Source organism: Lathamus discolor, chromosome 17 (genome assembly GCF_037157495.1).
Source record: "Lathamus discolor isolate bLatDis1 chromosome 17, bLatDis1.hap1, whole genome shotgun sequence".
NCBI classification, from domain to species: Eukaryota; Metazoa; Chordata; class Aves; order Psittaciformes; family Psittacidae; genus Lathamus; species Lathamus discolor.
This window is the reverse complement of record NC_088900.1, coordinates 4,536,122-4,557,156: the sequence shown is the minus strand read 5'-3', so window position 1 is coordinate 4,557,156 and position 21,035 is coordinate 4,536,122. Positions and strand designations below refer to the sequence as shown.

The following is a 21,035-nucleotide window of genomic DNA, read 5'->3' as shown; positions in this document are numbered from 1 at the left end:
AACGAAATCATTTCCCAAGAAGGTCAGGAACTGGGAATCTCCAGCGTCCCATTTTCCTCCCCTTCCCTGCACTTGGAGTTGTCTTTCTTATCTGAGCATAAAACCCTGCTCAGCCTCATGTTAGAATCTCTGCTTCCCTTAAATTTTAGGATGTAGCTAGATACAGGTATAGGCCTTGTAATCTGGGCACATTATTTACCAGGAGCACTTGTCTGAAGCTGGTCTCAGGAGATTCACCGGGTGCTGAGCTGGAGTTACAGCCTGCACACAATAAACAGGAGAGAAGGAAAAGAGGGAAATTGCCTTATAAAACCCACAAGGACTTTGGCTTTCTATGTATTTTTTGCTGGAGCTCTTAAACTCAAGGCTGGCTTCTGAGCCTGCTCAGTCCTTGTCTTGTTCCTGTCAGACTTGAGAGACAGAACTTTCCTTCCCTATTCTTCTTAGCATAACAATCTCTTGTTAACATAATAAGGTTAATCAGGAAGCCACACTCTCTCTGAGCCCTAAAGAATATCCTTCTCTTGCCACATTTATACGGTAATGCTTTTTTGTTGTCTTTCTTCCCCCCCCCCCCCCCCTTTTGCATTAAAAAGAAGGAAATCTTGTAATCTTGAGATAAATATAACAGTGTGGAAGTTTCCCATTCTCCTCCGATCTGATTGCAGTGGCAGCAAAAGGACATGGGCCTAATTAAAGTGCCGATCAAGCAAAAATGGGATTCATTGTTTTTATACAAACGTTCCATTTAACTCCTTGCTGCTCCTTCATCATTTCATACGTGGCCTGTGTTCATACACGTTTGGTTTGTTTTCCTTAGCAAAAGAAGCCCAAGCCAGGTTTCATAAAGAGCTTGTGGTATTAAGCCCCCACCGAAAAGGATACTAAAAGCCATGTAACTGGTAAAGAGGACAAGGTCTGCCTGCGTCCGACAGCCTCATCGCTTATTTTCCTTCCCAGCTTCCTGCAGCCAGCTCCTCTCCCGCAGACCACGGGAGGAGCTGTGGAGCTCTCTGCCTTCCTCCAAGCTCCCCGTTGAGCTGGAAAGTTTAATGGGACCGGGAAAAAGCCGGGACCAGATGGTAGTTCTTAGCAAGGACTAATGCAGTGCAGTGTTTGGCATGTTCCAACGCGTGAATACCGCCCTAACCCAGAGTTTTCACAGGTTTCTGGCGGATTGAGACCATCTGAATACCCCCAAATTCCTAAAGGGTGTGTGTCAGAGGGTGAGATCTGACCAGCTCGACTGAGAGCCTGTTCCTGACACATCTGAAAGAGGAGCTGAGAGTTCTACAGGAACAGGTTTGCTGAAAGGTTCTTTGATGCTCCCTATATCCATTCAGATCAGAATGGCAATAATCTCCTAACCCCAGGAAATACCTTGGGGAGCTTCACCCCATGGTTTGGAAGCATCCACCCCTCTTCAGTATCAACTCTGCAGTGCTCCATAAACCTCCTACTGCCAGAGACAGGCTGAGATGCATCCAACCCATCCATGTCCAAAGCTGCAGCAGGTTCATCTCAGCTATTTTAACCTTGCAGCACTGGGACCACTGACAGAAAAGCAGACAAGCAGCTGAATGCAAAGCATGACATTAAAATAACTTGGCAATAAAAGACCTGCAGGAAAGGCTGCAGCAAAGCATCCAAAGGATGTTGCAAGGCTGATGTTGATTAAGTTAGGAAGGGCCAACGAGAAACCAATTGGTGATGGTGCTTGGCCATCCTTGCGATTTCAAATCCATCTCCACTGCCATGTCCCCTGGTGCACTGCAACCAGCTTTAGCTGCAGTGGCACGTGGCTGCGAGCAGCAAGCAGGGTGGCTGTGAGAAACTAGGGGAGGGATTGGGAAGGGGTTATTCGCTGAGGACCTGTGTATTAACCAGACACTCTTCCAGCCCTGGGAGCATTGTTCAATGTGTGATGGGAGGAGGTCCCGATCGCATCCTTGCTCCTGCCTGCTGTTTGACACCCGGCTTCAGCCTTCCCATGGGGCTGACCCCATAGAAAAGGGGATGGCAGGTTGGCATGGGATGCCAAGCTGTCCCTGCCTCATCCAAAATGTCATCACTGCCCTTTCATTTGTTGTTTTTACCCCTCAAAGCCACACTGCCTTTTTCCCCCTATTGCTGCTGCTAGGCCCATATTGCTCCCAGACCTGCTGTACAAGAGCTTTATCAAGTGCCACAAGCTGAGGGGTTTTGGCAGCTGTCCATAGAGCTGGGAGAAAAATGAGACAAGGAGAAAAAAGAGCCCAGGCATGAATCTGCTTCCCTGCCCTCTGCCTGGATTGCTTTCAGAGAGGGTCTGGTGGGAGATGTGCGGAGGGGCTGGCACTTTTTGCTGGGCTTGCATTGGAAACCAAGGCATCGCCATAGCTGGAGGGTGGCAGTTCAATCCCCCTCGTGTCCCCAGTGGAGGGGCTGGCATAGCTGGGGGCTCTTTGAAAGCAGTTGCCCTCAGTTCTGTGTGGGAAAGCAGTGGTGGCCGTGCCTACCTGTTGCCAAATGAAAAGGTCTCCCCATGTTTTATTGTTTCCCCCCCTCAAGAAGCATCTCAGGAAAGTGGTGATCAGCCTCCTCCATCCCATCATCCCAATCATTTTGCTTTGCAATTTGGAGACAGCTCATGCTTTGAAGCGTTTGTCTTGCAAATGAGATTGATAGCAGTGTTCCAATACCTAAATTGGGCTGACAAGAAAGCTGGAGAGGGGCTTTGGACAAGGGCCTGTAGGGACAGGCCAAGGGGAATGGCTTGAACCTGCCCGAGGGGAGACTGGGATGAGCTCTTAGGCAGAAGCTCTTCCCTGTGAGGGTGCTGAGGCGCTGGCACAGGGTGCCCAGAGAAGCTGTGGCTGCCCCATCCCTGGAAGATGAACTTCAAGGTCATTTTCATCCCAAACCAGTCTGTGATTCTATGATTCGAATAGTCAAGAAAGGCGAGCAGCACCTTGCTGAGAGGGAAACTGAGGCACCATGGGCTGAATTTCCCAAAGGCCATGGGGAAAGCTCTGCAGTGAGAGCAGGAACAGCCTCTGAGTCCCCAACTCGGTGTTTCTATGGCAGGATTCTGCACAGCTTTCACTTGTCACCTGTATTTATAAACAACAAGGGGAAGATTCTGTGATTCTATGATTCTATGATTTTATAAACCAGAGGAATGTGTGATTATATTCATCTGTATCCCTCTATAAGGTGCTCGGCTTAGCTTTGTAGCACACAAGAATGAAATGAATCTGAGTTGCTGCTGTCCTGCTGCTTTCTGTCACTTTCTGTCAATATTGCTTCATTTATATCAAGTTCCTTACATGGTTTATATTATTCTTTCTTCTTTTCCCCTCGTTTTGCTGCAGCATTTCTGAACATTTTGTTTCTTGCACTTCTGGGTAAATAGCCTGGAAGTAAGAGAGTCAAAGGCACGCAGGATGGATTTGCTTTCATTGTTGAGATGTTTCATATCTATTGCACTTGTCAATGTGGAATACCAGAAATACATAGCAAAAAATGAGGGGAAAAATAAGGGAAAGATGCCTCGTTCATCCCCCTGGCATGTCAGCAAGGAAGAGGTTGATCGTCTGGGCTTCCCAGCTTTTAGCATTGCTCTTTCCTAATAAACATGGCATGAGGCCAGTTTCCAACCCCCAAATGATGCAGGGAGACCCCAGATTACATGGGGAGATACAGCTGTGATCCCACCACATCAAGGTCTGGAAGCAGAAGGATGCAAAGGGACCCAGCGTGGGGTTCCCACTGGCAAACACAAACCCATCGACAAGGGTACGTCTGCACAGCATCAGCTTAATATTCCTCCCTAAAGGCCATTTCCCCCAGCTCCGTGATTTTCTCAGCTTTTTTAATTGGAATGATTCATTTCCTTCAGCAAAGCATGGCAGATTTAAATGAGATACCCAAAAAAAGAGCATTTAATAATCAGTTTGCGCTTGATTCTGTCGCCTGGAATAACGTGGTCGTGCAGGTAAAGGGAAGGGAGGCTTTCAGGATGATGCTCAGAGCTGCAGCGAGCCCAAATTATGTCAGAAACCTGGTTCTTTAACATGCCTGGTCCTCTAAATCAAATTTGACTAGCAATGGAATCGAAACCACAAAGGTAATCAGTTAATAAAACTTCGCACTTACATGCTACTTTCATTCAAGGATTTAAAGCCTTTTGCAAAGGTCACTATTACAATGATGAGAATTTTCCAGCTGAAATGTTTTCACTGGGAAGGAGAGAGAGAGAAGGAAAAAAAAAGGAAGAGAGAAAAATATTCTCTTTTCCTGGAAGTTGGAAATTGTGCTGGTTTTAATGCAGGTGAGAAGTAATACTCTTTGTAAGGGGGAAAATAAATGGCTATGAAAATGTTAATGGTGTTTTGAAGCTTCACAGAAAAGCCTTAGTTGTGTAGCAGCCTTAATACACAGCAGCACCCCCAGTCTGCAAGCAAACAACCTTCTGCAGAATAAACTCAAACACAATGGGGAAAGTCGCCGGATTATTTAGAAATCTAATTCCCACTGAAATCAAGCGCTGAGCATTTTATTCAACGTGCATTTGAATCAGTGCTGCTGCCAGAGCAAAGAAACCACCTGTAACCCCTCCCCAGTCCTGCCTTGCTGGGTAGACACAGAAACCCAGCTACATCCTAGGCTGCATCCTTAAAGCATGAGCTCATGGAGGGGATTCACCCCCTCTGCTGTGCTATGGGGAGGACCCCCCCTGCAATCCTGATCCAACTCTGGGGCAACACAAGAGGGACATGGAGCTGTTGGAGCAAGTCCAGAGGAGGCCACGAAGATGCTGCGAGGGCTTGGAGCAACCTGCTCTAGTGGAAGGTGGCCTAGGGGCTGGAACCGGATGAGCTTTAAGGTCCCTCCCAACCCAAGGCAGGGGTGGGAAAACCCAACATGCATGGCCCAAAAGAAAAAAAAAAAGAATCAAATAAGCTTTATTTCCTAAGGGATGCAAGCTAAAAATAATAATAATACTAATAAAAGATCTTTTCATTTCCAGGGCGACTGCTGCTCCGCAGCGAGCGAAGCGTGCACGCACCAGCCTGAGACACTTGTGCTTCAATCAATAAATCTCAGTTCACTGCTGCTCCTAAGGCAGGTTTAACCCAACCGGCATCGGTTTACCTCATTAGTACAAGTGCACTTGGGAGAGTTAGCCCTGCTTAGCTAAACCAGGGCAAGTAACCCCAAAATCAGAGCACATATCCACATGCAGACACTTTAGTACAACATGGAGAGCTCTGGCAACCCCCTCAGACGTTCACCTTTCACACAGCAGTGAGTAATTAGAGTCCATAGCTGTAATTACTTGGACATGCTCGTGGTCATAAGTGCACTAAGGGGCCCCACCTGCCCTTTTGGGCTCTAGGGTGGAGGTGAGGGAGTCTCGGGCCTTGGTGGCTGTGCAGAGTGTGGTGGTAAGTGCTGCTTTTATTGCTTTGGTTTTATTTTGGAGCCCTTCTGCTCTGTCCCTAACCTCTCACTGGGCAAAAATGAAATTAAAGGGAGAGAAGGAGCAATCCCCAGAAGCTCAAAAATGGTGATTAAAGGAAAGAAATCCTTCCCTTTTCATCTTCTTCCTCCTCCCTGCACCCTTACTCTGAAAGGGTTACACCCCACCCGAAAAACCCACTTGATTTTTTGGTATGTTTTAGTGGGTTTAGTTTTATTTTCCACTCCTGCTCTGAAGGGGATTGTCTTTGGAGGTCGGGGGTGTCTCTAGCCCCACTCCCAGGGGGGCAGGCTGCAAATGGGGAGCTCAGTCTCCCTCCACCGCCTTCTCCCCATTCATGACCTGTGTGAGGCTGTAACTTATCACCGGCGTGTCTGTGTGTGTATTTTACGTACACTTCCTCCCCCCCGATGCCGGATCTCTGCGGGACAGCCCGTCTGCCCTCCAGGCGACCCCTCAGAACGTTTATACATTGAAGGGGAAGGCATGCAGGTGCCCTGTTGGGGTAGGAGCAGCACTGGGGAGGTGCATAAAGGACACCCCTTAGTCCAATCTGGAGCTCCCCCTCCACGCGCATCCCATGCCGGGCTATCGTGCGCCGTCCCCCGGCTGCGCGTAAGTTACTCCCCCTTTAACCATCACTTTGCTGCCGTTTCTCCCTCCCCTTTTCTCTCTTCCCCCCCCCCCTCAAAAGGCAGGCAGCGCGGCGAGGCTCCCTCCGCCAGTCAAGGCAGCGCTGCCGGGGGAGGAGCTGGGGGGGGCGGCGGCGATGGAGCCGGGCGAGCGGAGCCGGCGGGCGGCGGCGGCCTGAACTCCCCCCCCCTCCATCCATCAACAGCATTATCCCTTCCCGGAGCCCCCCGAGCCCACCCTGAGGAATGAGCGCTTTCCAGGCAGACCTCCTCCTCCTCTTCCTCGGATGCTTCCTCCTGAGCCACGGTAGGACCCGGCGCAGCACTTGAGTTTCCGAGCGGGGCGGACTGGAGGAGCAGGGGGGGTCCCCCTGTTTTGGGGGTCTGTTGGTGGTGATGGCGGCGTGGGGGTGGTGGTAATTCTGCTTTTTGCCCCTTGCATAAGGGGTTGGAAAGGTGGGGGAAGAGCGGAGATTGCAGAGTTTTCATGGCGAGGCAGCTTACCTTTTCCTTCTTTAAAAAAGGATAAATCTTTAGCATGCAAGTGAGTTCTTTCTGTTCCAGCTCCGTTAATTAGATCGTGTTTGTGTGTAAACATGGCTTTGCTCAGCAACAGCCCCCCCCCCCCCCCCGCTTTCCCCATTGACGCCCCGTCTTTTCGTGGATGCTGAATTTCGGGGGGGAGGGGGGGGAGGCAGGCTCCAGACCTCCAGCCATTCCAGAGCTGGGGCAGGGACCGCTTTGCTCTTGGGGAGCTTGGAAGGGGGGGGAGAGCTGCTTTGAATCCCCCTCCGAAGGGAGGTGGGCAGCCCCTGCGGTTATGAGGGGGGGTCACACCGGGTCCCCCTCTCCCCAGCAGCGTGGGAGCTGGGGAAGAAGCGTGGGGAATGTACCCTGCAACTTCATTCTCTGCTTGTCTCCCCCCTTGAGGAGAAACAAAGATGGATTTAGTGTGTGTGTGTGTGGGGGGGGGTGTTTTGGGAGGCTGTGTTTGCCGCGGTGCTGTGTGCCTGGTCCCTGGGTTATTTGTCACCTGTGGAGGATGCTGAGCCACAGCCAGCCCCAAGCTTTCGCTTATCTGCTGCCCATCCCCATGGTGTCAAGCACCATCTGCGCCGCGCCGCCGTGGTCCCGAAGGCAGCTTTTGTGAGGGTATGGCTTGGGGTTGCTTTAAAATTAAAGAAAGGGGGAAAACCAAACCCAAACCCACGCAGCTAGTCCATCTGTTGATTAAATGAAGGATAAAAGTTTTGGAGAGAGCAGTGCTTCTCAACGGGCAGCTGGTTTTTGGCTCAGCCAGACATTATTGCTGAACGGCCCCCACCATACGCTGTGCTTCACCCTATTCCCTGAGCAGGGACGCCGTGCTTAGAGGTGGCTGCTCTCCTGGTTGTCCTTCCCTCTTCTTTCCCTGTGCTCGGATGTGATACCCGGCTCCCACGCTGCCCTCCCTTCCCCTTTTCCCTTTCCTTCTCTCTGCTTGTACTAATATTCCTTCAGGGAGAAAGCTGTGTTTGCATTCGCCTTTGCTTCTGCACAAAAGAAACCCACTGTGCCTTCAGTGTAGGTTTCTGGCTGAACAAATCCGAACTCTCCCTGTTACAGCAGGGCATCAGCGGGTCCAGGGATAGACACGGTGTGGAAGCTGATCTTGGCCTTCTCGCATCCCTCCCTGCTCCCATGGATCCCTCAACTCCCTGCAGGTCAAATAGCAGTTTGCTAGTGGAGCTGAGTAACTTTGTGTGTGGGGATTTGTTTCTTTTTCCCCTCCCTTCCTCCCTTTTGCAGCCATTATTCTTAATAAGGACTAATGCACTTTTTAATAGCGCTTATGCTCGAAAGCTGCTCCTTGGCTCCGCTGCACATAGCCTGAACTCCGCTGGTTTGTCTCCTCTGTCTGTACCGTCAGGAGTGTGCATCTGGTACCTTGCTTATTCATGCCAGGTTAGGAGGCACAGAGAGTGTTGTGCAGAGTGGTTTTTGGCTGTTTATTCCCGCAGGATGAACCAAATGCATTGATTGCTATGGAGAGCTGCTGCTCGCAGTGCAGGAGAAAGGGGCTGTTGGCAGCATTGTGGCTTTCCCCTTTGGGGTGAAACCATACAAATGGTTCCTAATAGGATTTAATGCAAAGGATTCCTTAAACCACATGGTAATTTTGGGGGAGAAAAGGCCTGGATGTGGGATCTGGAGCTTATTTTTCCGGTGTATGTTGTGTTTGCCTCCCCTGAAGTAGCTGCTGTGGTTGTTTTGGAGTGTCCAGATGTGGCGGCATTCTCTTTCAGCTTGTTAAGGACTGGTGGGCTGTGGGGACGGGATGTGATGTGTTCTGTGTTGTGAGGGCGGTCATGCCTCGCTCTGGAGGGAGCTGCTGGGCCCAAACTCACTTGAAGGAACAACTGAAATCACTTGACCCTGCCCAGCAGGAGTTTCAGTAGCTCCTTTCTGTAGGCAAGGAGCAGGCAGGGCTGCTGTTTCCTTGCCTGCAGCACTAAAGTGGCTTGAAGGGATTTGCCATAATAAGGCAGGCAGGACTTAAATCCCCCTGAGCCGTGGCCAGCAGGGATGGGAGGATCACCTCTGCTGAAAACCTTGCCTGGGCTCTGCGGTCTGGGCAGTAGTTTAAAATCAAAGCTCCCTTACACAAAACCTCAACAGGAAGGGATTTTCTACCAGGTGCAGATGGAAACTTGGGCTCCGGCTGAGCGTGCAGGAGGAAGTTGCTTGTTGCTCGCTATCTGGGTGCACACAGGCATCGCTCAGCATAGCAGGAGGATCTGCTTCACAGCTGACTTCTGTGCTTCTGAGGAAGAACAAATTGCCTTCCCCTGAGCATCCTCTGTCTTTCGCCCTTGCAAACGGTCTGCAGCAGCCTGTGGTTTTTCATTCTCAAAGTCGATAGGGTCGGTGTTTCCTCTTGAGGGCTGGTTCTCCCCTGCTACTGCTTGCTGTCCCCCCCTTGTCAGGACCAGAGCTTGGGTGGAAGGTGAGATAAAGTCGCAGCACAATTTGCCTCCTGCAGAGACTAGATATGTGGTGCCCCTTGGTGGGAAGAAATTGATGCTGCCACAAAACTGCCTGCCTGGGGAATAGCTTATCCCTCCTTGCTCTGTGCTCCAGTGTCACCCAAACTGGGTGAAGCTGGAAGCAACTGGGCAAAGTGGGAAGGAGCACTGCTGAAGATGTATCTATAACCATCTACTTCCTCTTCCTGGCCTGTGCTGTAACTAGATGAATTTGGCAGGATCTGAGATTTACCTTGGATGGGAAGATTTCTGCCAGTCTGGGGCTCTCTTTCCAAAGGCATGTTTGCTTTCCCTCAGGGTGATGAATACCAAGTTCTCTGGGTGTTGCAGGGTATGTTTTTCTCCTTCACAGTTCACTTGGTTCCTCCCTGGAAGCAAATGCTTTGCAATCTTCTGTCAGAGGGGCCCGTTATTAGCAGCAGTGGCTCAACTTCCCAGTGGCTTGTCAGGTGGAGAAGGGGGAAATTATGCTGATGGGAGAAACCAGGCCAGTTTCACCCACTAACAGGGGTTAGGACCCGGAGATGGGGATTTGAGCATCTCAGAGGAGGCTAGTGGGTGTCAGGGAGCAAAGATGCATGTTTACAGAGGTGTGTGTACAAGCACTGGTGACTTCACTCCTCTTTTAAGGTGCAAGGGGCATTTGTGGGTCTGGCAACCGTGAATGAAGGAGAATTCTTGCTAATGAGAAGCCTGGGAACCTGTGGTTGAGATTCCTCTTGAAAGCTAATTCCTCCTGTCATGTGGGAGAGAAGGGTAGCTTTGTAGGAGGAACGTGCTTCCTGAAGCCAGGAGGGGAATCCCAGCACTGGGGAGCTGTTTGGGAAGGACAGGAAGCTCATCTGATGCTGCAAAGTGAGTAAGTGCTAATGGGGTTTAAAAATTAAGCCAAGGAGGAGTGCTAGCAGCACAAAGCACCTAAAGATGGTTGGGTAGAGGACAGTAATGGTTTGGAAGGGTGCCATGTGGAGATGGGAGGTGCTGCTGGTGGGAAGTTGTGGGTTTGGTAGGGGCATGCAGTTCACAACCAGGCTGTGTGTGAGGGAAGCCAAAATCAGCCTCAAGTTAGAGCTGGTGTTGTGCTGTCCTGAAGGACCAGTGCAGGATTGCCTCCTCCAGGATCTGTGGTAATGAAATTCCTATTTCTGCATGCTTGCCCATCTTCAGGCCGTGCTTCCTACAGTGAGGGCTGCAGGTGCCTTTGCTCAGATGGGTTTTCTTGAGAGGTTTCAGTTATTTGAAAGGAGCAAGAGGGAGGAGCTGTGGTTGATGTTCAAATGCCCTTTGCCAGAGGGAGGAAAGTGAGGAGAAGCACCTGCCCTGATGCTAACTCCGCATCCCTCCTGGCTCCCTCCCTTCCAATGTAAGGCTGAGGTCCCTGGGCAGTTTGAGCTCAGCACACAAGATGTCAATGACTTTGTGTTTCCCTGTTGTTTCAGGGGACTCCAAGTGGAGCAGAAATCCCTGTCAGGTTACCAGCACTGCATGTCACCAGCTCCCGGTCTCTCTGTAGTTGAACTGTGTATGTTAGCATAAAAAGGCTCAATGCTCTTCTTTCTTTTGTAGCTGTAAATAAAGAGGAGAGGCCAATGTGCCCCTTAGGTTGTGTGTTGGCTGAAGATCAAGGGCTTTAGATAAACTGTTTTCCTAGGAGCAGGAATGTGACGGAGAGTGGCTCACTTCAAACCTTGGATTAAATGATGGGTTTTGCAAGTTTGTGATGCTCCTGGCTTTCAGCTCTTTGGCAGCGCTGGGCAGAGAGGATTTAGGAATATGCTGCTAGAGAACTGGCTTTACATCCCTCCCAGCATCCTTCCAGCAGGATTAAACAGCTTTTTAAAATGGTATTTATTTGAAAGACAGGTAAATTTATAACAACCTTTGCTGAAGGCCCTAATTGAGCTCCTGTTCAGAAGCAATGCAAGTCTTTCCTTTGACTTCATCGGGAGCTACCTCTGGCCAAAGGGAGAGGCAGAGCTATAGTACGAGCTTATTTATTAAATCAATAGGTAGTGAAGCAAATTGGTTATAAATCAGTCTCTTATTTGCTGAGATTTAAGACTGTTGTGAGTTTTTGACGTGGCTTGCCCTGCCTTGGGGGCTGGCACTTGTCCCAGCTCTTGCAGGGGGGGTGTGAATCCATTGCCTGCTGTATTAATTTCCAGCATGCCAGGAAACGTGTGGGATTTCTTTTCTCTTGGCTGGGAAGAGCTGAAGTTAAAACTCCAGGCTGTGTTTTCCAGGCAAGGGCTGGAGAAGCAGGGTACTGATGCTGCTCAAAACTGGGTGTCTATTCACCGCACCTCAGGGAGTGTGGATACTCCAAACCACTGGAACTGGGGAGAAGAAAACAGTCATTTCTGAGCGGTGCATTGTCGTAGGCAGAGCAAACGCTGGGCTCTGGCCTTGGAAACTGTGGCCCAACAGATGCCTTGGTTCAATCTGCCTTTTGAGTACAGTCGAGCCTGTTTATTCATCACTTCCTGGCAGGACCCATGCTCAAGTGATTGCCTTTCCCTGGTGGTAGCAGCTTCCAAAGTGGAGCAGAAGGAGCTGCAGGTCACTTGGCTGTCACTAGTGGCTCTTCCTTTTGTTAAATTGCATTAAACAGCTTAAAACCTAAATGTGCTTTGAGTGTACCTCTTAGCGATGGGCTCTGGGCTTCCAGCCTCTCTCAGTGTCACATGCTATAGAAGTAGGAGGTGGAACACTCGCATTGTTAAATTCAGATGCTAACTTCGGGATAAGATCTTGTCTTAATGTGTTCATTCACCGCCCCCGATTGCAAACAGAAGCTACAGTGAGCTTTTGGTCTGTTGCTTTTTGGGCAGGATGAGATTGGTTTTTGAGGGCTTTGCCATAACTGCTGCTCATTAACCGTTGATGCAAACATGTCAGGCTTTCAAGTAGGGTAATAGATGCTTTCTTTCGTTTCCAATGACTTTGTGTTTGGTGGAATCGCTGTGCTGCTTTGATATGTATGTGGTCAGATGGTGGCTAATTCACCTCTTAAGTGCTAGTGAATTGATGTTCTTGGGTCTGTTGTTGTCATTTTCAATATGGCATGGGGCAAAGCCATGTGTGTGTGTGTGCACCCTGCCTGCTCGCAGGCTGCAGCACCTAAAGGCTGCAAAGCTAGGGAGCCTTTTGGGTGGGCAGCCCTGTCTCTGTGGGAGGGGAAATGCAGAAGATCATAGCATCATCAAATGTTCGATAATGGGTTTTTACAGAGCCCAGCAGGATGCACGCTGCAGGCGAGGGGAGCCTCGCTAATTGCACATGAAATAGGCACCAGAAGTGGAGGGGATGAACTTCCTCCAAATTCCTCTTGGATGAAGGATCAAAGCTTTATGCTGCGGGTCCAATATTACTTTTATTTCCCTCCTCAAGCAGGGATTGAGTGGGAGAAGCCCTTGGGTTTGGAGTCCCACCTTGCATTTTGGGCAGGTATTCATTCATTGACTTAATATCGCCTAACTCATTAAAAGATCAGAAATGAAGGGCCTGAATCCTTCTCATCTCCCCCCCCCCCCCCCCCCCCCCCCGCCCCGTATAAATGAGTATTCAAGCTGTATGCTGCCAGTCAGTAAATGTCAATATTGGATAAGTGTTTCCTTTATATCACTGCAATTTAGCATAAGCTGCTTGGAAACAAATGTCTTCCATAAGCATGAGGTGTTTCAGTAAGTACACAGTCAACATTGCTGGGAGGATTAAATAAATGTCAGCCCCACTTGTATGCTCGGCAGCGAGTTAAGACAGACGAACTTGCATAATGGCCAGCATGGCAGTGACAACAGGAAGGATTTTGCCAAGTCTCTGTGGAGAACATGGGATGGAGGGGAGCCCTTTGGATGGAGGTACCTGGATCCCCAGGGGGTGTGGAGATGGGGTGCAGGAGCACCTTACAGTTGATGGGATGGGGCGCAAAGGGATGCGTGGACCTTCCTTCCAGACTAACAGGTCTGCTCTTTCTTTGGCTCGACGGATCTACCTCTGTGCTTTTCTAGTGCAAACTGGCAGTTGCTTGGCTGCAGCTGGCAAGGCTGGAGGGTGAGGCTTGGCCATCTCCTGCTTTGTGGTGAGGAACGTGATGTGCTTTGAGAGCTGGCTGTCACTCCTGAGCTTGCCTGCAGCTTCAGGCTTCATGAAAGAGTGACGTTGGTCCGTGCTGGCAAGGCTTGTGCATGTGAAGGTGGATGATGGAGATGGTCATCGTTGGCTGCTCTGCCTTCAGCTGTGTGAATGACAGTGTGTCTCTGCCAAGCAGGCAAGGGCATCTGGCTTCTGTAAAGGGATCTAAATCTAGCCAGCAAGTCAAGGTGCTGCTTAATTGTCAGCAGGGGCTCGAATCCTCCCCTCAAGCTGTGTCTGCAGGAAAACCCCGCTCTCCACTACTCCTCTCTTCGCATCTTTACCACTCACCCTGAGGTGTTGCTGGATGCTGTCTTAGTCTCCCAGCAAGGGGAGAGAATCTGGGAGCGTGGCAGGGGGCTGAGCTGGATGCGTTTCCATTCCCAACGATGCAAAACTGCTGCTTTCTCCCCAGCTGGCAAGCAGCTGACTGCAGCCACTTGTTCCCAGCTGCACCAAAATAACTGTAGACGAAATCGTTAGAGTCAGATAAGCCTGATCAGCTCCTCTAATGCTGGTCTGGGCCGGCTTGTTGTCCTGCAGAGTGTGTATTCCAAGGGGACTGGCCATCGGTGTTCCAGGTGACTTGAGCAGAGCATCCCAGTTGTGTCCCAGCAGTCAGAGGCTTTTGCAGCTGGAGCTAACTGTGGCTCTCGCCTCGTTAGGCTGCGCATTTACAGCACTGAACAAAACAGCTTGTGGGCATGTGGGGTGTCTCGATAATTCAGACTAGAGCAGGGATGCGCCTGGGTGCACAGGGGAAGGAACACCCGAGTATTCTGGATCTCAAACCAGGTCATCTGGCAGAGCTAATGCAGTTGTTATCCTCACTTTGTCTGTTCAGCCTGGCGGTGGCAGCAGCAGCGCTTACATGGAGCTGAGCAGCCCGATCCGACTGGTGCTGGGCTCCTTTGGAGCGGGGCAAGGTGACCTGGTGGGCTCCAGCTCTGCGGGAGCATCAGCCTCAAGTATGGGGGTTCAACCAAGGCTGCTCCCCCTCCTATGCTGTGGAGAGGTTGGGGTAAGGAAAAGAGCTGGGGGGCTTCTGAAGTTCCCACCCGTCTCTTGAGGAGCAGGGGTTACCCCACTGTGTGGTTGGACCCATCGCCAAGCAACAGTGCAGATCCCAAGGTGACCCTGCCAGGGAGCACATCACAGGAGTGCAAGTGCCATGGGCTCATTGGAAAAGGAGGAAGGGTGAGGGTGTAGGAGGGGGATGTGGGGCTGTGACCCAGTGTTAACATTCATAAGCGTGACAGTGCTGGGCACAGAAGTGATGAACCCCTTGTGCATCCTTGCAGAACACAGAGTATCCTGCAGCAGCAGAGGATGAATGGCTTTGGTAGAGGATGCCTTGCTAAGTTGTTTTATAACCTTTTCCACAAGCTAATCATAGAATCCCAGCCTGGTTTGGGTTGGAAGGGAGCTTAAAGCTCATCTAGTTCCAGCCCTTGCCATGGGCAGGGACCCCTTCCACTGGAGCAGGGTGCTCCAAGCCCCTGTGTCCAACCTGGCCTTGAGCACTGCCAGGGATGGGGCAGCCACAGCTTCTCTGGACACCCTGTGCCAGCGCCTCAGCACCCTCATAGTAAAGAATTCTTTCCTAACCCCTGGAGTGTGATTTAACACTCCTCTGTTCCTCCTGGCTGTGTCTTTAATAAGCTGGGAGTGACGGGGCCACCCCCTACCACCCGCAAGTGTTGAAGAAACAGAACCAACAGATGCTAAATTTAGGCACAGCTGTTTGCAGTGTGTTGTCCTCCTGATCACAGTCTGACACTGTCTGTGCGTATTCCTCATCTTGTCCAGAGACTGAAAAGCTTTAAGATATCAAAGGTTTGAGTGGCTGTAAATTAACTCCTTCTGTCTGAGCTGAAGCTTGACTTGCTGGTAGATTCCTTGTGATTACCTTTATTTGCCTTTATAATGATGGGAATTGCCAGGTCACTTGAAGACAGGTGTCGTCTTTCTGTACCTGGGAGACAACACTGCTGTTTATCCCTTGCTTATGAGCTTTCCCACTAGACACCAAGGGAAACATCTCCAGCCCTGCTGTCCCATAGCCTTTATGTGCCTCAACCCAATTCTGAAGTGCAGCTGAGATAACCTCTGCAGTCCAGCTCAGCCCCTGCGTGCCTGAAGCTGTCCTGAGCCAGCATTGCATCCTGGATAACGCAATGTGCTCTTGCTTTGGCGAGGTACAAGACTCACTGAGTGCCTTTGCTTGGTTAGGATATGCACTTTGCATTTGTGGCTTGGTCATTTGGATGGACATTGCTGCACGTGGCTGCTATTCCCCCACTGTTTGGGGTGGGTTTGCAGTCAAGCCCAAACCAGTGTAGATGTTGTCACCTGGCAGATCAGCGATGATAGCAGTGATGATAGTTGGGCTGGGTGTTTGTCAGGGTCCTGCATGGCTTTGTAAGTCCAAGGGATCTTGTTTTTCTCTTTGACTCTTGTGTGTGTATCTCCTGCAGCAGGAACAGCCAGTGAAGATTCCCCTTGCTCTGGTCATGCTTAAAAGGATAATGTTGGTTTTAGATGGACATTTGTGATAAACTAGGAAACACGGTGCCCTTTGAAATCTTCAAAGCTCTTGTCTATCAAATGGGCTGGCTAGAAAGGCAGCTGCCAGGGCATTGATTGTCACACTTGGATGCTGAACTCCTCCTAAGGCTGCCTTCTATTTTAGAACTGGCACCTCTCATCTTCCTTCTTCTCCAGGCATTGCATCTCCATGGCATCGGTGTGGTATTCGCTGCACTTGTCCAGCATCTCCCAGCAGCTCTTTATGTGCTACCTGTGATCTCCCCAGTTTGCCTTTTTAATCCTTTCTGTGATGGAAGCAAACTGGAAGGGGAAAGTGCTATCTAAGCAAAGCACATTTTTCCTAGGAATTGGTACACATAGGGAGAAGAAAGAGCGGAAGTGTGAAACGTCCCTTCTCAAGGACAAAAAGGACCTTACGCAGTTGTCAAATAGCCAATGTCCCTTCACAATGTCTATACAGCGGTGGCTGTAGCAATCTTTTCATCCAGCCTTGTGATTTCTTTCTGTAACACACAGGTTTCGTCTCATGGTTTGGCTTTCTCCCAAGCACACACAGAAATGCGTGTAGTGCTCTTTAACCTGTGCAAGTTGCTGCTGACTTCAGCAGATCAGTGTTGCTGTCCCAGTGGAAGCATCCTCTTTAAAACTGGGAAGAAAAGTTGATCTTTGGAAACGTTTCTGGAGCAGGAAACAGCCAGGAATTATGGATCAAACTCTGGAATGGACTTTCCAAAAGACAGTGTTTTGATACCTGCGATTTTGCCACTGAGTTCAGGAAGGGTTGGGTTTGCTCACAAAGGAGGGTGAGTGCCACTGTTCCGGTGGATGAAGAGATGCTGGGAAGCTGTTGTAGGATATATACAGCTATTGATTGCTGCTTATCCTTCTCAGGGGTTAGAAATGGGATGTGGATCTCTTCTTGCCTTTGTCCAGGCCTCTGAATTGCCATAATGCCAGTCTGTCACAGTATATTTAATTGTAAACCAGCAATAACCTGATCTATGTGTCCGTAAAGCACCTTGTGGTAGGTTTGATACAATTACATTTTGTCAAACACACAGTTTATTTCTCTTGGTTGGCTTGTGTGATTTTATTACCCATTCTGCTGTACACAACGCGGACACTGTGTGCCAGCAAGTGCCTCACTTGCTCCTCTCCAGAAGCACCCTTCTTAATTTTAATCGGCTCATAATTATTGGAAAATATGGAAAGATTATAAAGGTGCCAATGATTTTCATCTGGCCCTGGTGCATTGAGCAGGTAAAGGAAGGACCTAAGAGGCAATTGAAGAGATTGATGGGCAGTAATGGGTATAATAGTAATTTCTGACCTGTGTTTTTAATCGTGATTGACGACAAATGCAGCTGGAGCCCCTGTGCGGAGACGAAGGGATGCAGTTAAATTACAGAGGCTTTGGAACTTAATGAGGCCATGTAATAAAAATGAGGCATAATGAGCAAAGTATAATAGTACTATTATGCTTACGAGTGCTCTAGCAGAGGGCTGAGCAGGCAGCTCCTGCATGTGCTTGGGGGATGATCTCATGAAGGGCTTCCCTGATTGGGATGAAGATGAGGAGGCTGGGATGCATTTGGAAGATGTGGGGGAAAATATTGGCTAGCCAAGTGACGTGTTTACCTGTCATCCAATGGGAATGAAGGAGTAGGTGGAACACTAGGCATGGTTTGATCCCTCATGCTTGTGGTGTTGGGCAGGTCTCTGCTCCAGGCTTTATTCACCTTCACCTTGGGGAAATCCATGTGAACCTCCTTGCTTGATAGATAGAACTGAGAGATCACAAGAAGGGGAAGCAATGGGATTTTGGCAGCCGGGAGGCAGGATGGGCAGGGAGTTGATGGGCAGGATCGGAGGGGTTGGCCAGGGCTGCAGCAGGTTCAGGTGCCAGCACCTTGATTTGGAGAGCTGGCCCTGACGTTTGTGTTATTGGAGGTGGGAAGCGGATTAGCATCTGCAGAGCAGTTACGACTCTGCTGCTGTTAAATGTAGTTAAACTTGAGCGACTTCTAATCTAATAATGAAAGGAAGAGAAATAAGTGTTCTCAGTGATGCATGCCCCTCACGGTAAGTACTAATTGAAAACAGATATTTACTTTACAATGAAAATGTAATACAGTAAATGGTGGGTTGAGGATTTCGTGCACATAGGAGGGGGAAGCAACTGCACACTTCCCATCTGCGCTGCCCAAGCTTTGCGTCTCACTAGGGGCAGGATCTCCCATGCTGTGAGGCTGGGAAGCCAAGCGAAAGGATGTGGGGCTTGTGTTAAAACAGAGGTTGGGATTCTATTCATCTGACCTTAGACTGCAAAGGAGCTTCCAAGCTGGGCTGCTGGTTTTCCTTCCTTACCTTGCAGACCTTTCCCAGCTGAAGCCGTGTGGGAAGGAGAAGCTAAGCCTTTTAAGACTGGGGAAGCATCACCTCCCTTGTCACCAAGAGGTGGCAATTGTCTTCCTGGTGATCTCTGCTGCTTGAGACCCACATTGCTGCCCTGAGCTGACTTTCCTGGCCTGTAGCTACGGCTCAGCAGGTGAAGTGGCTGGTGCAGGAGGGATGCTTGGCCAGTGCTGCCTTTTGGGGGCTGCTGGAGGAGTGTCAAGGGGGACATATCTGGTCCCCTTGGGCCAATCTGAGTGCTGATCCCTTGTGGGGGTCCTTGGCTATGAGTGCTGAGGCTGGAACACTTCTTGGGTTTGTCGCTCCAGCAGCTGAAGCCAGAGTCGCAGAGCCTTTGAAAAAGCAGTTTGTAGGTAAAGCTCAGTGCTGCATGACCAGTGACCATTAAAGGATGCTCCCTGAGAACAGCCCCCTCCCAGCACTGCAGTCTTCAGAGGGAAGTAGCCTGGTCCTAATCCCTTTGTGCAGACTTCTTGCTTGTTCCTCATATGGGTGCATTTGTATCATTTGCATTTTGCACTCTGACGGTATGCCTGGAATTCAGATTGAAATGGGGGCTTGAATAGATTTGCATCCTAATGAGCAGTGGCTTTATTTATTTATTTGGAGTCCTTTCAAGCAGGCAGCAGCCTGCTGGAAAGCAGCTTGCGCTAGTGAGAGCTCTCTGGGAGCACAAGAACCATTGCTTGTTCCCTGAGACCCATTTCCCCTTGTGTATAACTGGGTTGAAGCTGATGGTTTCTGCTCCAGCAGCTTTTGTCTCAGACCTTTTGAACCCTTGTGGAGGCAAGGGTTCAAAAGATGGTTTCATCCTGCCTTAACTAACCAGAGATGCCTCTTTAAGGTTATACTGGTGCTAACTGGGTCTGAATATGGACTTGCCACATAGCGAAGTGTTAGAGCTGGTTATAGCCAGCACAAGCCACTTGATGCTGAATGCGGTGGTCCATAGGCAAGATAATCAGTGTGCCTCTGTTCTCTCCTTGACTCTGCAGTAGTGCTCTGGGTGATGTGGGTACCTGCTGGCCGCAGCTTCTTGTGTTCCTCATCAGTCTGTGACCCTTCACCATGGGGCTGTTATTTCTGGTGTCTCAGTAGCTGACCTTGGAATGTTGCATATGGGCTTGGGCTGTGATGCCCATCAATCCTGCTGTCGTCCACCCATGCTGTTTTCCCTCAACGGGAGCCTTCCAGCCTCTTTCAAAGTCAGCAATAGAGAAGAAAGTTTGGAAATGTTGAGGAAGTGTCAGAGAAGAGGAAGCCAAGGACTGGGAGAAAACCACCCAAAACTCCATGTCATTACTAGGGAGGATAAAAAGACACCAAAAGGCCAAATGCTTCACTGAACTGCAGCACCGTGTCCCTTTGCGCTCTTACTCCCTGTGCCGTATCTCCAGCAGATCCACCCAGGGTATAGCTTAATGCTCAAGTCTTTCCATGCCAGCTCTCCTTCCCCAGATGACTTCTGCTGCAGCTGAGTTCATTGCTGAAAAACGGCCAAGAGAATGCTTCCGAGATGGCAGCAGGAATTGGGTCACGTCATGTTGCCCCAGGAGAGCCAGTTTCTCTCAGAGCAGTCTGGCTTCCAGTTATTATTTTACAGGGGATGTTTGAGGTTGATAAAGGAGCCGTTCTGCCTGCCGGTGGGGCTTATTTGGGGCTTATTGTGTGCTCCAGTTTATATTTTAATATAGTCAAAGGTGACTTACAACTTTAATATTAATTTTAAACCTGATTGTGTGAGGGTGATTTTTTTTATCTATGTGAAACCAGATTAATCTCAGCCTTCCTTGATCCTGCTGGTAGCTTTGCTCTCCCTGGCTGGAGACACACGTGGTCTATGTTGCACCAACAAAAGGCAAGGAGGAAGATGTTTGCATGGCGATAAATAATAGTCACAGGGGCTGCTTTTCTTCCAGGGAAATCTCTGCTCTGCAAGTGCAACAATGGCATCAGTGGGAGCTCTTGCTTTTGTATGAGGTTCTGCGCCTTGGCTTGTGGAGCGGGGCTGTGCTGAACAGTGTCCAGCTTTGTGTTTCCTTCGTGTTTTGTTCTTGTGTTTCTCCCTGCTTTTGCAGCTCTCCGTAATACCTCTCCTTCTGTGCCACTTTGTGCCGCTGGCATTACAATTTCTCACACGCTCGCTGTGCTGCTTGCAAGAGGTTTTGTGCCTGAGGTGACAATATTCCATGTGGTGAGAGAGTGGCTTTGTGGCAGGGCACTGGCGTGGGACATGGGGAGCTGGAGTTGTACCGTTGTACTGCTTTTGACTCCTTGAGCATCCTTGGGTGGTCATGCTAGGCTGGAGGATCCAACAGTCACTATATCTTGGTGATGCTTCTGCGCCTGGGTGCCTAATTCGTGGTGTTTCAAGCCACCTTTAATGCCTAATACTTGGAGTAGATGTCACGCCTTTTAAGTTGACCAAAGTTGGGTACACAGAACTCTGAGAGCTGAGGCATAAAGCCTGAAGCAGAAATCCATACTAACTAGTATCACAACCTTGTGGAGGAGGAAACAGGAGGGTTAGCTTGCTAAAGCTACTCCATGTCTGTCTGTTCCCCACATTGTATTCCAGCCTGAGGTGGGAAACCATCAGGTATTGTGTTGGCTTAGAAGCCAAACAAATGATCTCAAGACTGTGACGAGACTGAAGAGCCATTAAAGGCAAGACTTGACACCATGCAAGTGAATGCCAAACAGCAGCCACATAAATCCCATTTGTTTTACATTTCAGAGCTTAATGAGACAGAAATCACATGGCAATTGTCAGATGTGAAGGCAGAGATTGCTAGTTTGCATTTAACTAAAGCA

At 49.7% G+C, this 21,035-nt stretch overlaps 1 protein-coding gene across 5 annotated transcripts in view; it reads left to right on the top strand.

The window, feature by feature from the left end:
* The first annotated feature begins 5,380 nt into the window (after positions 1-5,380).
* Positions 5,381-21,035, top strand: part of KIRREL3 (kirre like nephrin family adhesion molecule 3) — a 274,316-nt gene continuing 258,661 nt past the window's right edge. For 3 of the 5 annotated variants that reach the window (XM_065696938.1, XM_065696937.1, XM_065696932.1), the window contains exons 1-2: positions 5,381-5,429; positions 6,159-6,403. In XM_065696938.1, the coding sequence (XP_065553010.1) occupies positions 6,343-6,403 (61 nt within the window). In that variant the 5' untranslated portion in view covers positions 5,381-5,429; positions 6,159-6,342. The remainder of the gene's footprint in view (positions 5,430-6,158; positions 6,404-21,035) is intronic. The other 2 variants (XM_065696933.1, XM_065696935.1) reach the window with 2 other exon arrangements.